Source organism: Pelodiscus sinensis, chromosome 6 (genome assembly GCF_049634645.1).
Source record: "Pelodiscus sinensis isolate JC-2024 chromosome 6, ASM4963464v1, whole genome shotgun sequence".
Classification (NCBI taxonomy): Eukaryota; Metazoa; Chordata; order Testudines; family Trionychidae; genus Pelodiscus; species Pelodiscus sinensis.
Genome location: NC_134716.1, coordinates 81,621,813 through 81,637,719, shown reverse-complemented (window position 1 = coordinate 81,637,719; position 15,907 = coordinate 81,621,813). Strand labels below are relative to the sequence as shown.

Below are 15,907 nucleotides of genomic sequence, written 5' to 3'. Positions count from 1 at the left end.
GACAGCACTTCTGCTGGGGCTCTTGTACATTTCAAAGGCACTTCTGCATTCCTCCTATCCACTAGTCCAGTGTTTCTCAACCCGGGGTATGAGTAAGAGTACGCGAAAGAAGTCTGGGGAGGGTATGTCAACACAACTTTGGAGAAAACTGGATTTTTGTTTTAAGTTTTACAGCGCTTTATTATTTTTGTACTTTTTACACCTAAAAATTTCATCGCCTGCCTGGCTACAATTAAGTTGTTTAAACAAATGTGTTGCAATGGTAGAAAAAAATATGGGTCTGAAAACTGTAGGTATTGGGGGTACTTTTTTTTTAGGGGGGGAATTTCCATTTTTTTGTAAAGATGTACTTCATAAAAAAAGGTTGAGAAACACTGGACTAATCAAGTAGTCGATAGAAATTCCATCGACTATTCAACTAGTAAATTACTTGCTATTTAACATCCTTACTCCCTAACCGTCCTGGCAGGGCCCTCCCTAGGGGCCTGTGTGTTTAGACATGCCCCCCTCTACCATCACCACCCCGACCCTGACCTGCTCTTCCTATCCCTGATCTGCCCTACCCCAATCCACTTCTTCCCCTATGCTCTGCCCCCCCCCCCACCTGCCATACCTTCCACACATGCTAGGAGCCAAGGGAATAGTGAGGGGTCTGGTGCCAGTACCAGGGGTTGGGCCTACCCTGTACTCAATGCAGCATCAGACTGTGGAGTGATCTGGCCTGAGCCTGCTCCACTCTCCTGGCTCCTAGCCACATCCCTATGGGCAGTTGAGTGGACTGGAACCGAGTTATTCTACTTCCCACCACCATGCTGAAGCAGAGCATACATGCTAGGAGCTGGGCAGCAGCGGGAAGGAAGCTGCTGAGTTGTTCCTGCTCCTGATGCTGCAGTGAGGGCATGGGGGCCAACCATTGCTGTTTCCCCAGGCCAGGCCCCCCAGAAACTGTGCCTGTGCTGCCCTTGGCACCACGAGTCCTGTTTATAGGACAATTGAAGCAGCTGCCCCATGGCCACCCAAAGCATGGGCCTGGGATGGCTACCTTAAACTGTCCTATGGCCAGACAACTCTGGCTATGGTGAAGCAGTGTGACACAGTTGGGAAATGATGGAATGGAGTGCACTGGGGCTAGGTCACTCTGCTTCCTGCTGATGTGAAGCACAGCAATGCAGCTGCAAGATTGCGGAGAGAAGCAGATCAGTCTGGGGCTGGATATCTCCATTTCCAGCCACTGTGAGTGAGTGTGGGGGCAGGCCTAACCCTTGCTGCCACTGTTTGGACTCCTGCTAGTCCCCCAGGCTGCCCAGGGGTCACCCCAAAGTGCAGCTCCCAGGGCAGCTGTTCAATCTTTTCAATGAATACAACATTGTATTCATCTGTGTCCTGGCTCTGTCCAGCTTCCAGAAGCAGCTGCCAGCTCCCCGTAGCCTCTTGGTGCATGGATGGCCAGCAGCGTTCCCTCTAACATTTTCCATCCTTGGGCGGGCTGAGTTTTCTTTTGGGCAGTTTGAAATTTGTGTGCAACACCAATATTAAGGTTGTGTGTGGATGTGCACCACCATTACAAACAAAAAGCCTAGATTAAAATATTTTAAACAGTTTATAGTTATGGAAGAAGAAAACATTAAGCATTGCTTCTTGTTAACTATCCCTTGTTTTAAGATATTTATTTAAAAATCCAATAAAAAGAAAATTAACACTACTCTTGGAGTACATGTATTATCATTCTAACAATTTAAGCTAGTAAATACATCAAAATGGGGCATACTGAAAACAGCTACATACATAAATAAAAAACATGGCCATTAAGTAAAAGCATAAAAAAGTGCACTAGATATCTACATCACTTTTCTGTTCAAATCCTTTTATTTTATCTTAAGCCATTAACACCTATGTCAATTTTCTTTGAAATGTAATCATGCAAATGTCATGTGCTAAACCAGGGGTTCCCAACCTGGGGTACACGTACCCCCAGAGGGTACAAGAAGCTTGTCAAGGGAGTACAGGGAATATTTTGTAAATAACTAGATTATCCTAATTGAAATATTCCAAAAGTAATAGTGTTAGTGAAAAAAGTTGTGGATTCTAGAGTCTAGAATGTATTTCCTTTCATATTGAATAGGGGGTACAGGAAGGTTTACTAACAGCCAAGGGGGTCCGGGGACTGAAAAAGGTTGGGAACCCCTGTGCTAAACCTTTTGCTTCAGTATTCATTCACTAAAGCCTGAATCCTTATCTACAAAAGCAGCCTACATGCTTTACAATAGAAAAACATCAAAACAAATGAAGTCAGATCCTGCATTAAGATCTGCTAATGCAGATTCTCTCAGCCCTACTTATTTCTCTCCTTTGGGTCTGTCTCCCGCCAAACAAACTACGTTTTAGCTCAGACTTTTAACATCTCCAGGCAGACAGACACCTGTTAAACTCATCATGGCCAAAATCAAGCTCTCTATCTTTCCCTCCTGATACTACGTGAAAACTGTTTTAGTCTAGAACTGCAGACAATTCACCATTTTGTGTTTGCGCTACTAAATCTAACAGCGGAAAATAGCAGGGTGCAACATTCTCTCACACTCACACCCATCATATTCCTGAAAAAATATATTTCAGATCTTGTAATTATGTCACCAGTTGGTAATTAATACCAATTCCTCCTCACTCCAGCCTCACTCTGGCGCATAGAACAGCTGCTATGCAACCCCACCCCAGGGAACAGTCAGGCAGTCTCTACACAGCCCTGGCCACAGCTCCAGCCCTTCCCCAGGCATGAGGGCAGCACACAGAGCCTCTCTGGCAGCCTGCATGCCAAGAGGCTGCAGAGACCGGGTGGACAGTTCTGGGAGCTGTGGTAAGCATCAACAGCACTTCAAATCCCATCCAGCAAGCCAGCCTTTCTGTCCCTTCCCACAGGCAACCTCCCTCCTAAAGTTTATACCCACACCAACCCCAGCCCCAGCCCAGACCCTCCTCCTGCACCCCACACCCCTTAGACCTGAACCCATCCCAGGGCCTGCACCATAGTTGGAACCCTCCCTCCCTCCCACATACGAACCTCCTGCCCCAGCCTAGTGAATGTGAGGGTAGGGGACAGCAAGTGATAGAAGGATGATAGAGCAAGCAGGAGGTAAGGGACAGAGCCTCTGAGAAGGGATGATGTGCCTTTTTTTTTTTTTTTTTTTTTTTTTTTTAAGTGAAAATGAAGGTCCTCAGGTTGCTCAAGTTCAAGAACCACTGCATCCAGATCAATGCCCCCCAAACATGGAATTGTTATACTGCTACACAACAGTGTATTATATTATATATGGATCTGTGACTAATCAACTACCTTAATAGAAACAATTTGAACAAACAAAAAGTTAATCAGTTTTTACAAATTAAAATAGAATATCAGACTGACCTCAGAACCCTTTCCCTGGGACCAGGAACCTGTTTAATTGGGATCATTTACTTTGTTATAAAACATCATTACAAACCTAAGGACAGTTACTGGACTTGTATATGCAATCTCCCAACATTTATTACATGGAACAATATTATGAGTGGGTGTGGTAATTGCTATGCAGAAGATAAACAGCATTTTTTAAATTAAGTATCCATCTTCATAAAATGGCTAAGTCTTAGTAAATGTTAACAAAAATATAACATTGTTCCAAGAGAATAATGTATCAGGACCATTCTTAAACTCTAGCAATATTTTAAATATAGCATTCTCAACCTACTAGAATATAATTTAATTTAGTTCATGTCTAGTTTAATGCAGGAGTACTTCAACGGAGTCTCACACACAAAATCTTCCAGCATTTACAGTCTTGAGGGTATTTTCACATCGTGTTTGTGTAGCCCTGTGTTAATGCAAATTCAGAATAGAAATTTAGGGCATGTTTTCCCTTGCTGCACTGAAGACAGATGTTCTGGCGTTCAATTTTGCATGTCTAGTATAGACCCTTGTATCAAACTCAGAGGGCAGCTTCAGCCAGCATCTGTACTCCTTGCAGTCACAAGGAATAAGGGAAACAGATGGGAGTGTTTGCTCCTGTCAGCCTCCTGTAGTAGGGAAAGTGCCAAGCTTGGCTTACAGTAAGCGGACGCCATCTATGTATTCTATGTAGCTGGAGTTGCGTACCTTAAACTGACCTTCCAGGTCTAGTGTAGATCTGCCCATAGTCATGTACAACAGTCATCACAAGAATTTCCTGAAAGAAGACATTTCCTCCAGATCAAATACCTTGTTCACCCCTGTGCTTGATGTCATACTACAGGGTCAACCTCTTGAAGTAAGATGAGGGCCTAAAACATAAGCCCATGTAGCACAGGGCTGGCCTGAGGCCTAACAGACAAAACATGGCTAATGTAAAGCAAAATTAGGCTATGAGCAAGAGCAGGCCCCTGCTCACAGAACATGGCACGAACAGGGCTGAGCATGCAAAAAACTTATTGGTAATATGCCCAGGTGTAGAACAGTAATTAGTACTGGTCATGAATTGAAAGCACATGGTACCAGTACCAGCTCATTAGAAGAAACCTTGGTACCCGCACTCCCCACAGATACAGAGCCAGGTTCAGAAAAGATCTAAAATGAAAGCATGATGGATACAGATGATCTAATCGAACTATGACGTTCAGGGTGATGGATGGTATCTAAGTAGCATCAGAGGGTGGCAACCTGACAGTGATGGGTAACTTGTTTGTACCTGGATATAAAGTGGTGTTTGGGGGAGGGGGGGGAAAAAGGACAGTCTTTGGATGACCTAGGGGGCACTGGAATTTCCCACTGACTGAGTCATTCCGTTGTTACAAATTGCATATGTGTAGTGATTCAGTAGAATCTACTGACAACTATTACTATACTTTGCTTAGCAAAAAACCTGGCCAGGCACCTTCAAACCTTTTCTGATCTCTTGGGGTCTGCTGTGGAGATGTGCACGAGTCGACATGGCACACAGCCTTCTGGTTATCATCATCCATGGAGCCAGAGACCTGTGAGGACGCCTCGGCAGTAAATCCTGACTGACTACAGCTCTATGGTCTGGATTTCCATAGTCTGGCATCATCTGTGGTTTGGCATCCCCATGGGTGCTCCCAGGCTGGAGCACTCATGGGAAAAAGCCAGGCCCTGTGCTTAGCAACTCCTCCCCCATGCCCTGCCAGAGCTTCCAAAGCACTGCAAACAACAAGGGAAGAGGCAGGTTGGCGGTGGAGCCCTGCACCTGATGTCTGAGAGTGCAGTCCAGAAGCTGTGGGACTTGCTGTGCTCCCACAGGGCTGCACTCCTGGGCTCTTCAGGTACCCTGCCTCTAACCCTGAGTTCCACCCCCAAGTCCCTGCTTGGTTAATGCTGGCCCCACTGCTGCCTCCAGAGCAGAGCCCCGCAGCCAGTGGCAGCAGAGGAGATGGCATTGACCTCCCTTGGTTCTGCAGATTTCCTGGTTGGGATGGGTCAGGTCTCAAAGGTGCCAGACCCGAGAGGTACAACCTGTAGTGTTATTTCTGTCGTCAATTTGAAAATCTCGGTTGAAGAACTGATGGATGCTTACATGTTCTTTTTCTAATTGGATCCCACTACTTTTAGACTACTTACTTACCTATAAAAATATAGAAACATGTTTCAAAACAAAACATTTTGACTTTTCTTTAAAATATGTTTTGTTTCAAATTTAGCTGGATTTATTCAAATTAAAAGGGTACAAATTATTTGACCTGAAAATAATGTTTCCAGTTTTTTTGTTTTGTCAAGGAACAATTCAGTTTTAGTTCAACATAAAGCAAAAAAGCGCACACATACCACCACCACCAAAAAACCTACAGCTTTTGGTTTGGCCACTGACTAGTAAAATAAATTGGCCACTTAGCTGTGCTTTGGAGCACACAATGTAGACATGTACTTAGGCCACCCAGAAGAAAGACTTGTCTCATGCCTTGCCAAGAGAGGATGGGCTCAACACACTCAGCTAACTCCTTGTAGGGATTACAATAAGTAAATGGGGGGAAATACTAAATATAGTCCCATGTAATGTCTAGTAAGAGTTTAAGTTGCACTATCATTGCTTGTCAAACTGGTGGTGGGTGCCTAGAATTGAGTATTGTATATATAAATGTGGTGCAAAGCACACAGATGTATTCACTGAGGAACCTATTTAAAATGGATTGTAATGCTTCTGAAAACATGGGTATAGATCATCAGTCAGCAGCACCACTGAAGAGTAAATGCATCAGCTAACACATACTTTAAGTTTCAGTGGGTATCCAGATAAATATGTATTCAACTTTAACAACTTCAATGATGTGAAAAGCTTCATATTATGTTCAAATCTATTAAAGTGTACAGAACAACATATTTTTTCAGCTACAAATTAAAAAGAAAAAAAATCAAATCACCCACAGTTCTTGAGTTACGTTTTTGGAAGTCAAACCTTCCAAAACAATATATTGCTAGATCAATAGTCAATCATGTACACTCATTGTCAGAAATCTCACCTTCTTAAAAGCTAGCAATAATTCAGATGGTCGTTGTCTGCAATGAGCAGCTAAAATTTAGACACTAAGGAAAGACTATTTCCGAACACTTGTTCTGTAGGAACACAAAGGTGGATGGAATGACTACTTGCTTCTCTTTAGTTCTCATTTCAGCTTTATGTAAGTAACACCAAGAAATTGATATACAATTTGGTTTAATTACACAGCTTCAGAAACAAGTGGCAACATTAGATATATTCAGTAGTCTTTGTATGTACATAGAATTGGCATTAATCATGTTGACTAAATATCCAACTGAAAAGCAGCTGCTTTATGTGCTGCATTCTATTAATTATGTCACATAAGATTTGGCCCCACATGTAGGTTGTATAAAACCACACACCCATAGAAAATATTTCATTTTAAAAAAAATTCCAATGTAAACAGATTAAAAGAAATTCACATTATTTCCCTGTACTATTTGCAACCCAAATACTTAAACATTCATCCAGCACACATGAATCAGAATCATATTAAATAGAAGGACTAATTAATTTACATCATCCAGTGTAAATTGCAGAAGAAAAAAAATGATAAAATCAGATTTTTTTGTAAAATGGTTTTATTTAAGGTAATCAGTAACATAGGCAAACGTGTTTTAAAAAGCACCAACTTGCTTACCTTTGTCCTTTTGAGAACAGTTAATGTGAGCAATTATTTACTTAAACTATATGCTGCAGAAAATTTAAGTATTACATCACAAATTTAATGGTGCAGCTTTACACAAAAAGTTGCTTCATTAGGTATAAAGTGTTCTCAAATTTCCATGAACTCACTTCCTTTTCCTCTTAAGAGACTACATTTTAAATTGTTAATCATCATGGAAATTTAAGTCTAAAAAAAGAAGATTCAGAACTTTATAAAAATTACTTTGGTTATAGTCATTACAATGGTCAAAACATTTTGGCTGATCAAAAATGGTCAAAGTTAAATGCATCACTTAATTGTCAAATAATAAATTGTATTTAACAGAAGACAACTCACAGGAACAACCAGATTCTGTACATAGTCACGCACTTACAAATCATAACTAAGTCATAAAAATCAACTGATTATTCTAAATACACGCCTGTACAATAAAAAAGGTAAGATACAAATGAAGATTTAAAAAAAAGAAACAAATATTCACATTTAATTTCACGTTTCCATTAATTACACTCTATTAGGTAAGCAGCATTGGCCCCATTAATACAACTTAACTCATTTCTAAACAAAAAGTTAATCATGACCCTATGAATGGAATGGTTACAATGGGATATAATGCATACTGGAGGAGTGAATTTTTGAAGGCCATTGCGCTTACTGTTTATGCAAGCAACACAGATCCAAATGTGCTGCAATTAGGAGCCAGAAGAAATGTAGCATTATCTGGAACTGCTTTTCAAAATTAGGTATACTATATGGAGTGGAGAACAAAGCTGGGAATTAATCAATATGCAGACAGGGGAAACAATATTTAAAAGTCCTCAACCACAGTTGACAAAAGGAGGGAAGTCTGCAACTTAGTACTAAATCAGTCAAACTTTTAGATAACAAACCTGGGACCTGATCTGTTCCCAAGTAAAAATGCCAGGCTTCAAACAGAACAGACCTCTGTTTGGTTTGCTAGAGGCCATACTCAATAGTAAACAAGGTATCAACATTAGTTGTTACACTTCAGTAACTAAATTCAGGCAGTTGATGGTGGGTTGTTTTGTTTTTTAGCCAACAAGACAAAGGGGACTTTGTTTCTCAGCTGAAACCAAAGTCACTTTATATCCCATTGTTACAAAACTGTACATAATTTAGTGATTCTAATTTTTTTCCTTCTTTTCTCTTCTAGGATTTCCGATTGTCATAATCACTGACCATCTTTTTTACATGCGACAGTTTACTCTTCAGTGTCCTGCACCGTGCCTTTTTGTTCTTATAGTCTGCCGACTAAAAATAAAGAACACAAATCAATTGTGGAATTAGAGAATTTTGGTTGGTAAGTATGTAAAAGTAAATATTTTTCAGATAAAAATGCTCTAGTCTAGGGGCTACACTTGAATATACACATTTTAAATAAATATAAATCTCAGAGTTCTAAAAATGTCAGTGAAGAAGCCAATAACCTAGTTCTATCACCTGGGGTGTTAAGACTGACACAAAGAATCATGAGACGGGCTATAAAGTTGAAAGAGTTGGCAACATTTCATCTATTGTTTCAAAGCTTTTGAAACTGGCAGTCAGATGATACTATTCTCTCATGTATGAGGAGGTTTCAGATTTAGATTAGGTAAGAGATGAACCTTTATTTGCTGGTTTTATTTTTGTATAAGATACTGAATGGATAGACCTTTCCTATCTCCCTGCCAATGCAATCTTAGTCCCTTACTAAAAAGTTTGCCTACCAACACATACAATTTGACAGACTAAATCAAGAGAAGCCCAATACTTGAAGTCTTTAAATTCAGTTGCCATTCATTCTCCAAGGGAGAAAGTAACTTAAGTTTCTTACAGGTACTATCATATCATAGCCCCTTTGGGGGGGAGCCCTCAGGGCAGGGGACTAAGAGAGTGCCTGTAAGAAATTTAAGTAAAGGGTGGAATGGGGGTGGCCTCAGGGCAGGAGATGGGGAGGTGTGGGAGTCAGGGCTGGGGTATCTAGGGGTTAATGTGGGGGGGCACCATTTCAGGGGGGTGGTGGCTCCAGCCATACATAGTAGAGTCACTACTGCTCTTCTCCTTCCCTACTGAACAGGAGGTAAGAGTAAAGTGCACTGCCTTCTGCATTCCTTCTCTGCCTCTCCTCTGGGCAGCTAGCAGTGAGAGGAAGACACAAACTGCACATTTTCCCCTCACTCCCTATAGTCAGGGGAAGAAGACCCACAGAGTTCTGTGTATATGAGGCTGCAGGCCTACCCCAGTCTCCCTAAAGAGTGCAGGGGGGCTGTGACAGCCCTGGACCAGGAGGTACGAGGGGGTAGGGGCAGGCACACCCCACCCAGCCCCTTTCACCTGCCTGGGTACCTGCTTTCAGCAAGGCAGCCTGCAGGAGACCCCAGATGCCTGTCTGGGAGCAGATGCAGTCAAGAGCCCCAGCCAGCCAGCTGTTTCTTGACAGAGTGCTGCACCAGTGTGTACTACCTTACTTTCACCTGTGTTCAATACTGTGCTAGCTGGAGTCATCTCATCACTAACACCCATTATACTACAGTCATACTAAGAAGCCTCTCAACAGGTGTGAGGTAGGTTAGGTCAATTTCAGCCCTGGTATAAGCAGTCAAAACTATGTGGATAAATCTCCATAACATTTCCATATAACCATGTATCATTCTCATATAACTTTGTATTAAGAGAAACTTTGTAAGTCCTTTTAGATATCTTTATGTTAAGCCTTCTTATAGAATCCCTTGTATTAAGAGAAACCTTGTATCCAGTCTTTTCCATAGAAACTTTTTATCAAGCTCTTTATGTTATAGGTCTTAGGAATAGTTAAGGTAAAGAAAATATTCTTCTGTTCAGAGAAGAGTAGATCTCTCCCCTTTCCTTGATGGCCCTGTTGAAATTAATGAGGTGTGAATGGAGACTGAAAGGTGAGCACCTCTAGCAGCAGCTGCAAGGGTGGAGAGGGGCTGGGAGCCAGATGCAAGACAATACCTATGAAGTGAGCTCACTGGAAAGAAGATTGGACATACAGAAGCCTTGGGAGTCAAGCAGCAAGTGCCTTCCCTTGAAAGGACTCTCTTTGAAGCAGCATTAAAAAAGGCGAGGTGATGACTAACTGGCAGCATGAGAGAAATAAATACCAGGCATCTTGCAGAGGGACCCTGGGTTTTTGTCTTGTCAACATCTGAGCATTGATCCAGATCAGCAGAAGCTCAGCTCCACCCCTCCCCCATCTAGCTCACCTGGCCAGTGTATTTAGGGGGAGCAACTATTGGTAACAAGATGGAGTGTGCTCGTGTGTATAAATGCATGAGTGTAATGTGTCATATGCATATGATAAAGTATTGACTGATCTATGTATGTTCAATAAATGTGGCATGTTGCCTTATCCCCCTGAAAAAGATCCTGGGTGCTTCTTTTAAGCACAACAACTAGACTGACTACACTATTGACTACATTACCAAGTCTGATTTGAATTTATTGCGGAAGGCTCAGAGATCTGCTATAAGAAAAGTATTGTGACACTGCTTCCATTAGTTGTCACTCTGCATGTGAATTGGACAGGGAAAAAAGGAGGAAGAATTTTTTTTAAAAAGTCCTTAGAAATAACAAACAGAAAAAGAAGAACCTTATGATACTTACTGCTTTTATATCCTTCATCATATTGTACTGATCAGCAGCAACCTATAATTAGAGAGAAATTTAAATAAGGACAGTTCACGGCAGTGATATAAACAACACAGGTTTAATATCACAGGGCCTCATCCTCCTTGATTGGATCCACCTCGTCATCTCCAGCCTGATCCTGGCCTGCATATTTATTCCTGCCTCTGGAAATTTCCACGACATGCATCTGACGAAGTGGGTCTTTGCCCACGAAAGCTTATGCTCCTACACTTCAGTTAGTCTATAAGGTGCCACAGGACTCCTCGTTGCTTTTGCAGATTCAGACTAACACGGCTACCCCTCTGATACTTGACAGGTTTAATACTATATTATAGGTTGAACATCTCTAGTCTGGCACCTTTGGGACCTGACTGGTTCCGAACCAGAGAATTTGCCGGGAGAGATCAATACTGTCTAGCAGCTTTACCAACATTTCCACTGCTTACTGGGCTCTTAGAAAACATTTAGGGGTAAATTAGAGCTAAATAACAGCACAGAACACTGAAAGCCAGGACTGGTGGCTAAACAAGCTTTATGGGTGTGGCGGCACATCCCCCCTCCCCCCCCCAATCCTGCACCCTGTCTCCAGCAAGATGAGACTCCACCAGCCAGTAGAATAGAGAGAGTTTATTGGTTCTCCAGGATACAGCACAGCATAGATGTGATGTGGACATAAGAAGTCGGGGCTGGCAGCTCTAGACCCTTGGGGCAGGGGTCCACTCTGCTTAGTCTGTTCTCTTCATGGTTTTCCAGCCAAAAAACTGCCCAGCTCCCAAGCCCTGCCCTCCAACCAGGTGGCCATCTCTGCCTCCCTTCCTTTGTCTCTCTCCCTGGGAAGAGACTTGTTATCTGCTCAGGATGGGACTAGGTGTCTGGGCTAATACACATGTGGGTGAGTCAGTGGGAATCACACATCACAGCGTGGGGGAACCCTGGGTTACAGGTCTCAATGGACATTAACTCACTGGCATTCACCTTCCTTCCCCCCCCCCCCCCCCCCCCGCATCCCCCTTCTGTTCTGAAATGTGATTTGTCCTTTTCATATGTGTTCATTTTTTTAAATTGTATCCTTTGGTATATATGGCTGTGACTATTTTCTTCCACTATTTGATCTGAGGAAGTGGGTCTGGCCCACGAAAGCTCATCATCTAATAAACCATCTTGTTAGTCTTTAAAGTGCTACATAGTCCTGTATTTTGTTTCAGCTACACCAGACTAACACGGCTACATTTCTATCACTAAGTCTCAATGGGACAGTGTGAAACTTCACCACACCCATCATAAGTGGACATCCAGCTAACTAAAATAATGCTGGACCACATATGTTGCTGATCAGAGAACACTGGACTAAAGTAGTTTAACCTGTACACAGTTTTGAGTTAACCATACATTTGGGGGGGGGGAAATCTGAAGTTACAAAGAAAGGAAGTTAAATTACAGAGTAAATAAAAAATAGCCTTTGGATAACAACCTGGTAGACAGCCTGGGAGTTTTACAGCTAGAAATCTAGTTGTGTTAGGATATATGGCATGCCATTCTCTCTTAATAGGAGAAAGGGTCATTTAATTAAGAAAAAATCTAAAGGAGGTGGGGAATAATATTCTAGGCTGAACAAAAATCCTGGTATTGATAGAAGAGATTATTGCTATCAGTATTTTTTTTAGTACACGGATTTTTTTAATCCCAGGCAAATATGTAGAACTCTGAAGTATAGTTTAAGATTTATGATGGCCTTACCATCAAAATATCAGGAAAATTTTTCACTCTATTTGTAAGAGTTTTCCAATGAATGATGACAAAGGTTCAGTATCCCATCAAAATTTTAATAAAATCTCTAAAATCTGAAGAGATCCTTTTTCAAATTCAAATCCATTAAATTTTGCTTGATCAGTTCACCAACGCTAAGTTTTTACTTGCTACATAGTAATTTGTATGACAAAGGAACATTACTATATAGAACCTATTTTGCAAAAAATAAGTGCTGCCCTTTCCAGATATTTTGCATAAACTTTCAAGTTATCCATGGAAATACCTTATATTCCTCACTGTCTTCACTGTAGTCATCCAACTCCTTATCCAGTCGAGTGAGTGCTTTACTAACTTCATCAAGTTCAGCTTGCAAACTCTTGTATTCTTGTAATCCAGAGTCAAAGTCTCGCTTATATGCTTGCCTTTGAGGATCTGATGTTATTGGTGGATATTCCCTAGGGAAATAGCGGGAAAGGATGAGAGAGAATCACTTGTTACATATGGTATGGACTATCTTTAGCTGTACAAATGAAAGCATTTGTTTAACCATTTGATGCAGGGTGGGAGTGCATGTTAAGCTTTGGATGACTGTTACTGCTCATAAAACAACAAATAGTCTCTAAGGTGCTAAAAGACTAACAAAAATGTAGATGATAGCATGAGCTTTTGTGGGCACAACCCCCTTCTTTCATCTGAACAAGTGGGTTGTGCCCATGTAAGTTCATCATACCAACTACATTTTTGTTACTCTCTAAGGTGCTGCCAAGACTATTTGTTGTTTTAAGTTTTTCTAGTTACAGACTAACATGGCTACTCCTCTAAAACTTTTGTTACTGCTCATGACAGAGATGTTAGTAGCACTGTGAGGGGTAGGGTCCCCCTTTGCAAGCTACTTAGTTCTTGCTATGATTCTCTCCTTTAAGATAAGAGCCCTTTAGTACTTGCTATTTTCTTTCAGTGAAGGTATGCTGTAATCTAGTCACCTCTCAATTTCCTTTTTGATAAACTGAACAGACTGATCACTTCACATCTCTCACTGTGAGACTTTTCTCCAGCCCTTAAAGCATTTTTGTGACACTCTTCTGTACTTTCCCTAATGTTTCAATATCCTCCTTAAAATGTGCATTCTAGAACAGTTGACAGCAATCAAGTATCAGTCTCATCAATACCACAGATCAGTGGTTCCCAACCTTTAGAGGCTCCCGGGCGCCTGGGGGCGGGGCCACTCACACGCCGGGCGCCCGGGGGCGGGGCCACGCGTCCGGGGACACGCCAGGGGACGGGGATGCCCTTGCACCCTGCGCCAGCATGTGCCCCAGGGCCGGGGCTGGGGTCGTCCGAGCACCTTGTGCCTGGGGCCGGCACTGGCGCCAGTCGAGCGCCGCGCGCCCGCATGTGCCCTGGGGCTGGGGCCGCCCGAGCGCCACGCACCCGGCGCCGGTGCATGTCGCGCACCTGGGGCTGGCACCTCCCATGCGCCGCGCCGGCCCAGGTTGTCGGCGGGCACGCACAAATGCCCCGGCGGGCGCCATGGCGCCCGCGGGCACCGCATTGGGGATCACTGCCATAGATAGAAGGAAGGTTATTTTACTTCTACTGAATATTCCCTGTGTATTACCTTACCTTTTCTGTCACAGCACCACAATAGGATCTCGTGAAGTTACTTTTTCATTGTAACTCCTAAACCATTTTTGAGTGACTGCTTTCCTGGATATATTCTCCCATTTTATAAGTATTGCTAGCATTACTTGTTCCTACATTGTTTTAGATTAAGATCAAACACGAAGTTATGCATTCTTCTTGAAAAGCCCCAATCACAAAGCAAACCAGATCATTCTGCATGATTCCCCATCATTATTATTTACCATTCTAACAAACTGTATTTCATCTGCAAATTTTATTCACGATTTCATACTTGCTTCCAGATCATAGACAAAAATGTTGAATAGATCCCTTCAGAACGCCACTATAATGATTCTACTTTCAGATCTGGCAATTAACCAGTTCTTAAGCCACCTGATGTGTTCTCTTGATATTATAGAACCGATTTTTAAAAATTGGAATAGCATGCAGTTACTTACCAGTGTTACTGTTATTAATCAAACTTGTAATCTTATCAAAGGACAAGACCTACACTCCATTAAACTGCATTTACTGTGTGAGGACATTAAAGACTAAGTAAGTTGATTTACTAGATTGCTCTGTAACCTCAGGGAGAAGACAATGCATTTCAGTATTGAAGCAACAGGAGTGTTGCAAAGGAGGAAGAGTTAGCTTTTGTCAAAGAGCGCGAAGAATATATGCACTCAACTTACTCTGGTAAGTAGTGTTAGGTCTCACTAAACCAATTTTTGAAACATCTGTTATTGTTTTAACTGCTTCAGTCTCTAGAATAAAATATAAATGGGATGCCTGAAATATACCTGGGGCATTCTGGTGAACGCAGATGTCTCAAGACATCCAAAACTTGTTTAAATGATCACATTACAAGATCATTTAGTAGTGGAATCAGTGGAAGAGGCTACTTCAGACACAAGGAACAGTAGATAATGCTACTGCTGCAAATACTCCTTTCAAAGGCAACGTTTCCAAATATAAAAAAGGCAACTCTTTCCCTACCACCTTTCTAGGTCCTCCATTAACAGTCCTTATGCTGCCACCATCTACAGATCGGAAGTGGTAAGGCAGCTATATCCATAACAAGTTCCAAACACTACCACATTCAACAGACACACTACACTTGTTAACTAGGTTAACCCATCTAAAGCATCACAGGCAGTGGAGTTTGTATTATTTCAACAACAGGTGAAGTTATTGTCAGTACCTGTCCCAGTCCTCCTCCAGCTCATCACAAGACTCCCCTCCAGTGGTGTAATCTGCATCATAGTTATCAGAGTTGGTTCTCTTCCGTCTTCCTGTTCTTCTCTTTTGTGATGGTTCCTTAGCTGATCTGTCATGACTACGGTTCGCAGTAGAATTTGACTGTGTGAGGTTCTTCGCTGAGGGAACAATGTCAGACTCCCTACCAAAAGCAGTGAAGAGCTCATTAGTTGCCATTTACAGGCTGAATTATCAACATTAATCACACAGGGTAAGTATTAGCAGGATCAATTTATGAAGAAAAGAAAAACTCAACATGTATTTGGAATGTCACTCATTTTAATTCACTAACTTTGGCTAACAAATTGTTTAGAATACAAAATATAAATGTACTTGTTCCAGACTCAAATGGAACAAGTTTCCCAGATTTTTAATCATCCCACCTCTGCTTTTACTCTCCCATTTCAGCTAAAACTGGGCAAATTTGAGAAACACGCTTTAAGCCAAGTATAATAATAAGATA

At 41.9% G+C, this 15,907-nt stretch overlaps 2 protein-coding genes across 6 annotated transcripts in view; one reads left to right on the top strand and one right to left on the bottom strand.

The window, feature by feature from the left end:
* Nucleotides 1-10,550, top strand: part of LOC102458766 (survival of motor neuron protein-like) — a 50,423-nt gene extending 39,873 nt beyond the window's left edge. Inside the window, exons 9-10 of one of the 3 annotated variants that reach the window (XR_012904835.1) lie at nucleotides 8,339-8,485; nucleotides 10,006-10,550. The gene's annotated coding sequence lies outside the window, so the exon portion shown is untranslated. Of the gene's footprint in view, nucleotides 1-8,338 lie in introns of all 3 variants that reach the window. The other 2 variants (XR_012904834.1, XM_075932236.1) reach the window with 2 other exon arrangements.
* OCLN (occludin) overlaps nucleotides 7,387-15,907 on the bottom strand; it is a 34,927-nt gene continuing 26,406 nt past the window's right edge. For all 3 annotated transcript variants that reach the window (XM_006124306.4, XM_006124304.4, XM_006124305.4), the window contains exons 6-9: nucleotides 15,389-15,586; nucleotides 12,848-13,019; nucleotides 10,792-10,833; nucleotides 7,387-8,436 (exon numbers count right to left, since the gene is read on the bottom strand). In XM_006124306.4, coding sequence (XP_006124368.1) covers nucleotides 8,335-8,436; nucleotides 10,792-10,833; nucleotides 12,848-13,019; nucleotides 15,389-15,586 — 514 coding nt within the window. In that variant the 3' untranslated portion in view covers nucleotides 7,387-8,334. The remainder of the gene's footprint in view (nucleotides 8,437-10,791; nucleotides 10,834-12,847; nucleotides 13,020-15,388; nucleotides 15,587-15,907) is intronic.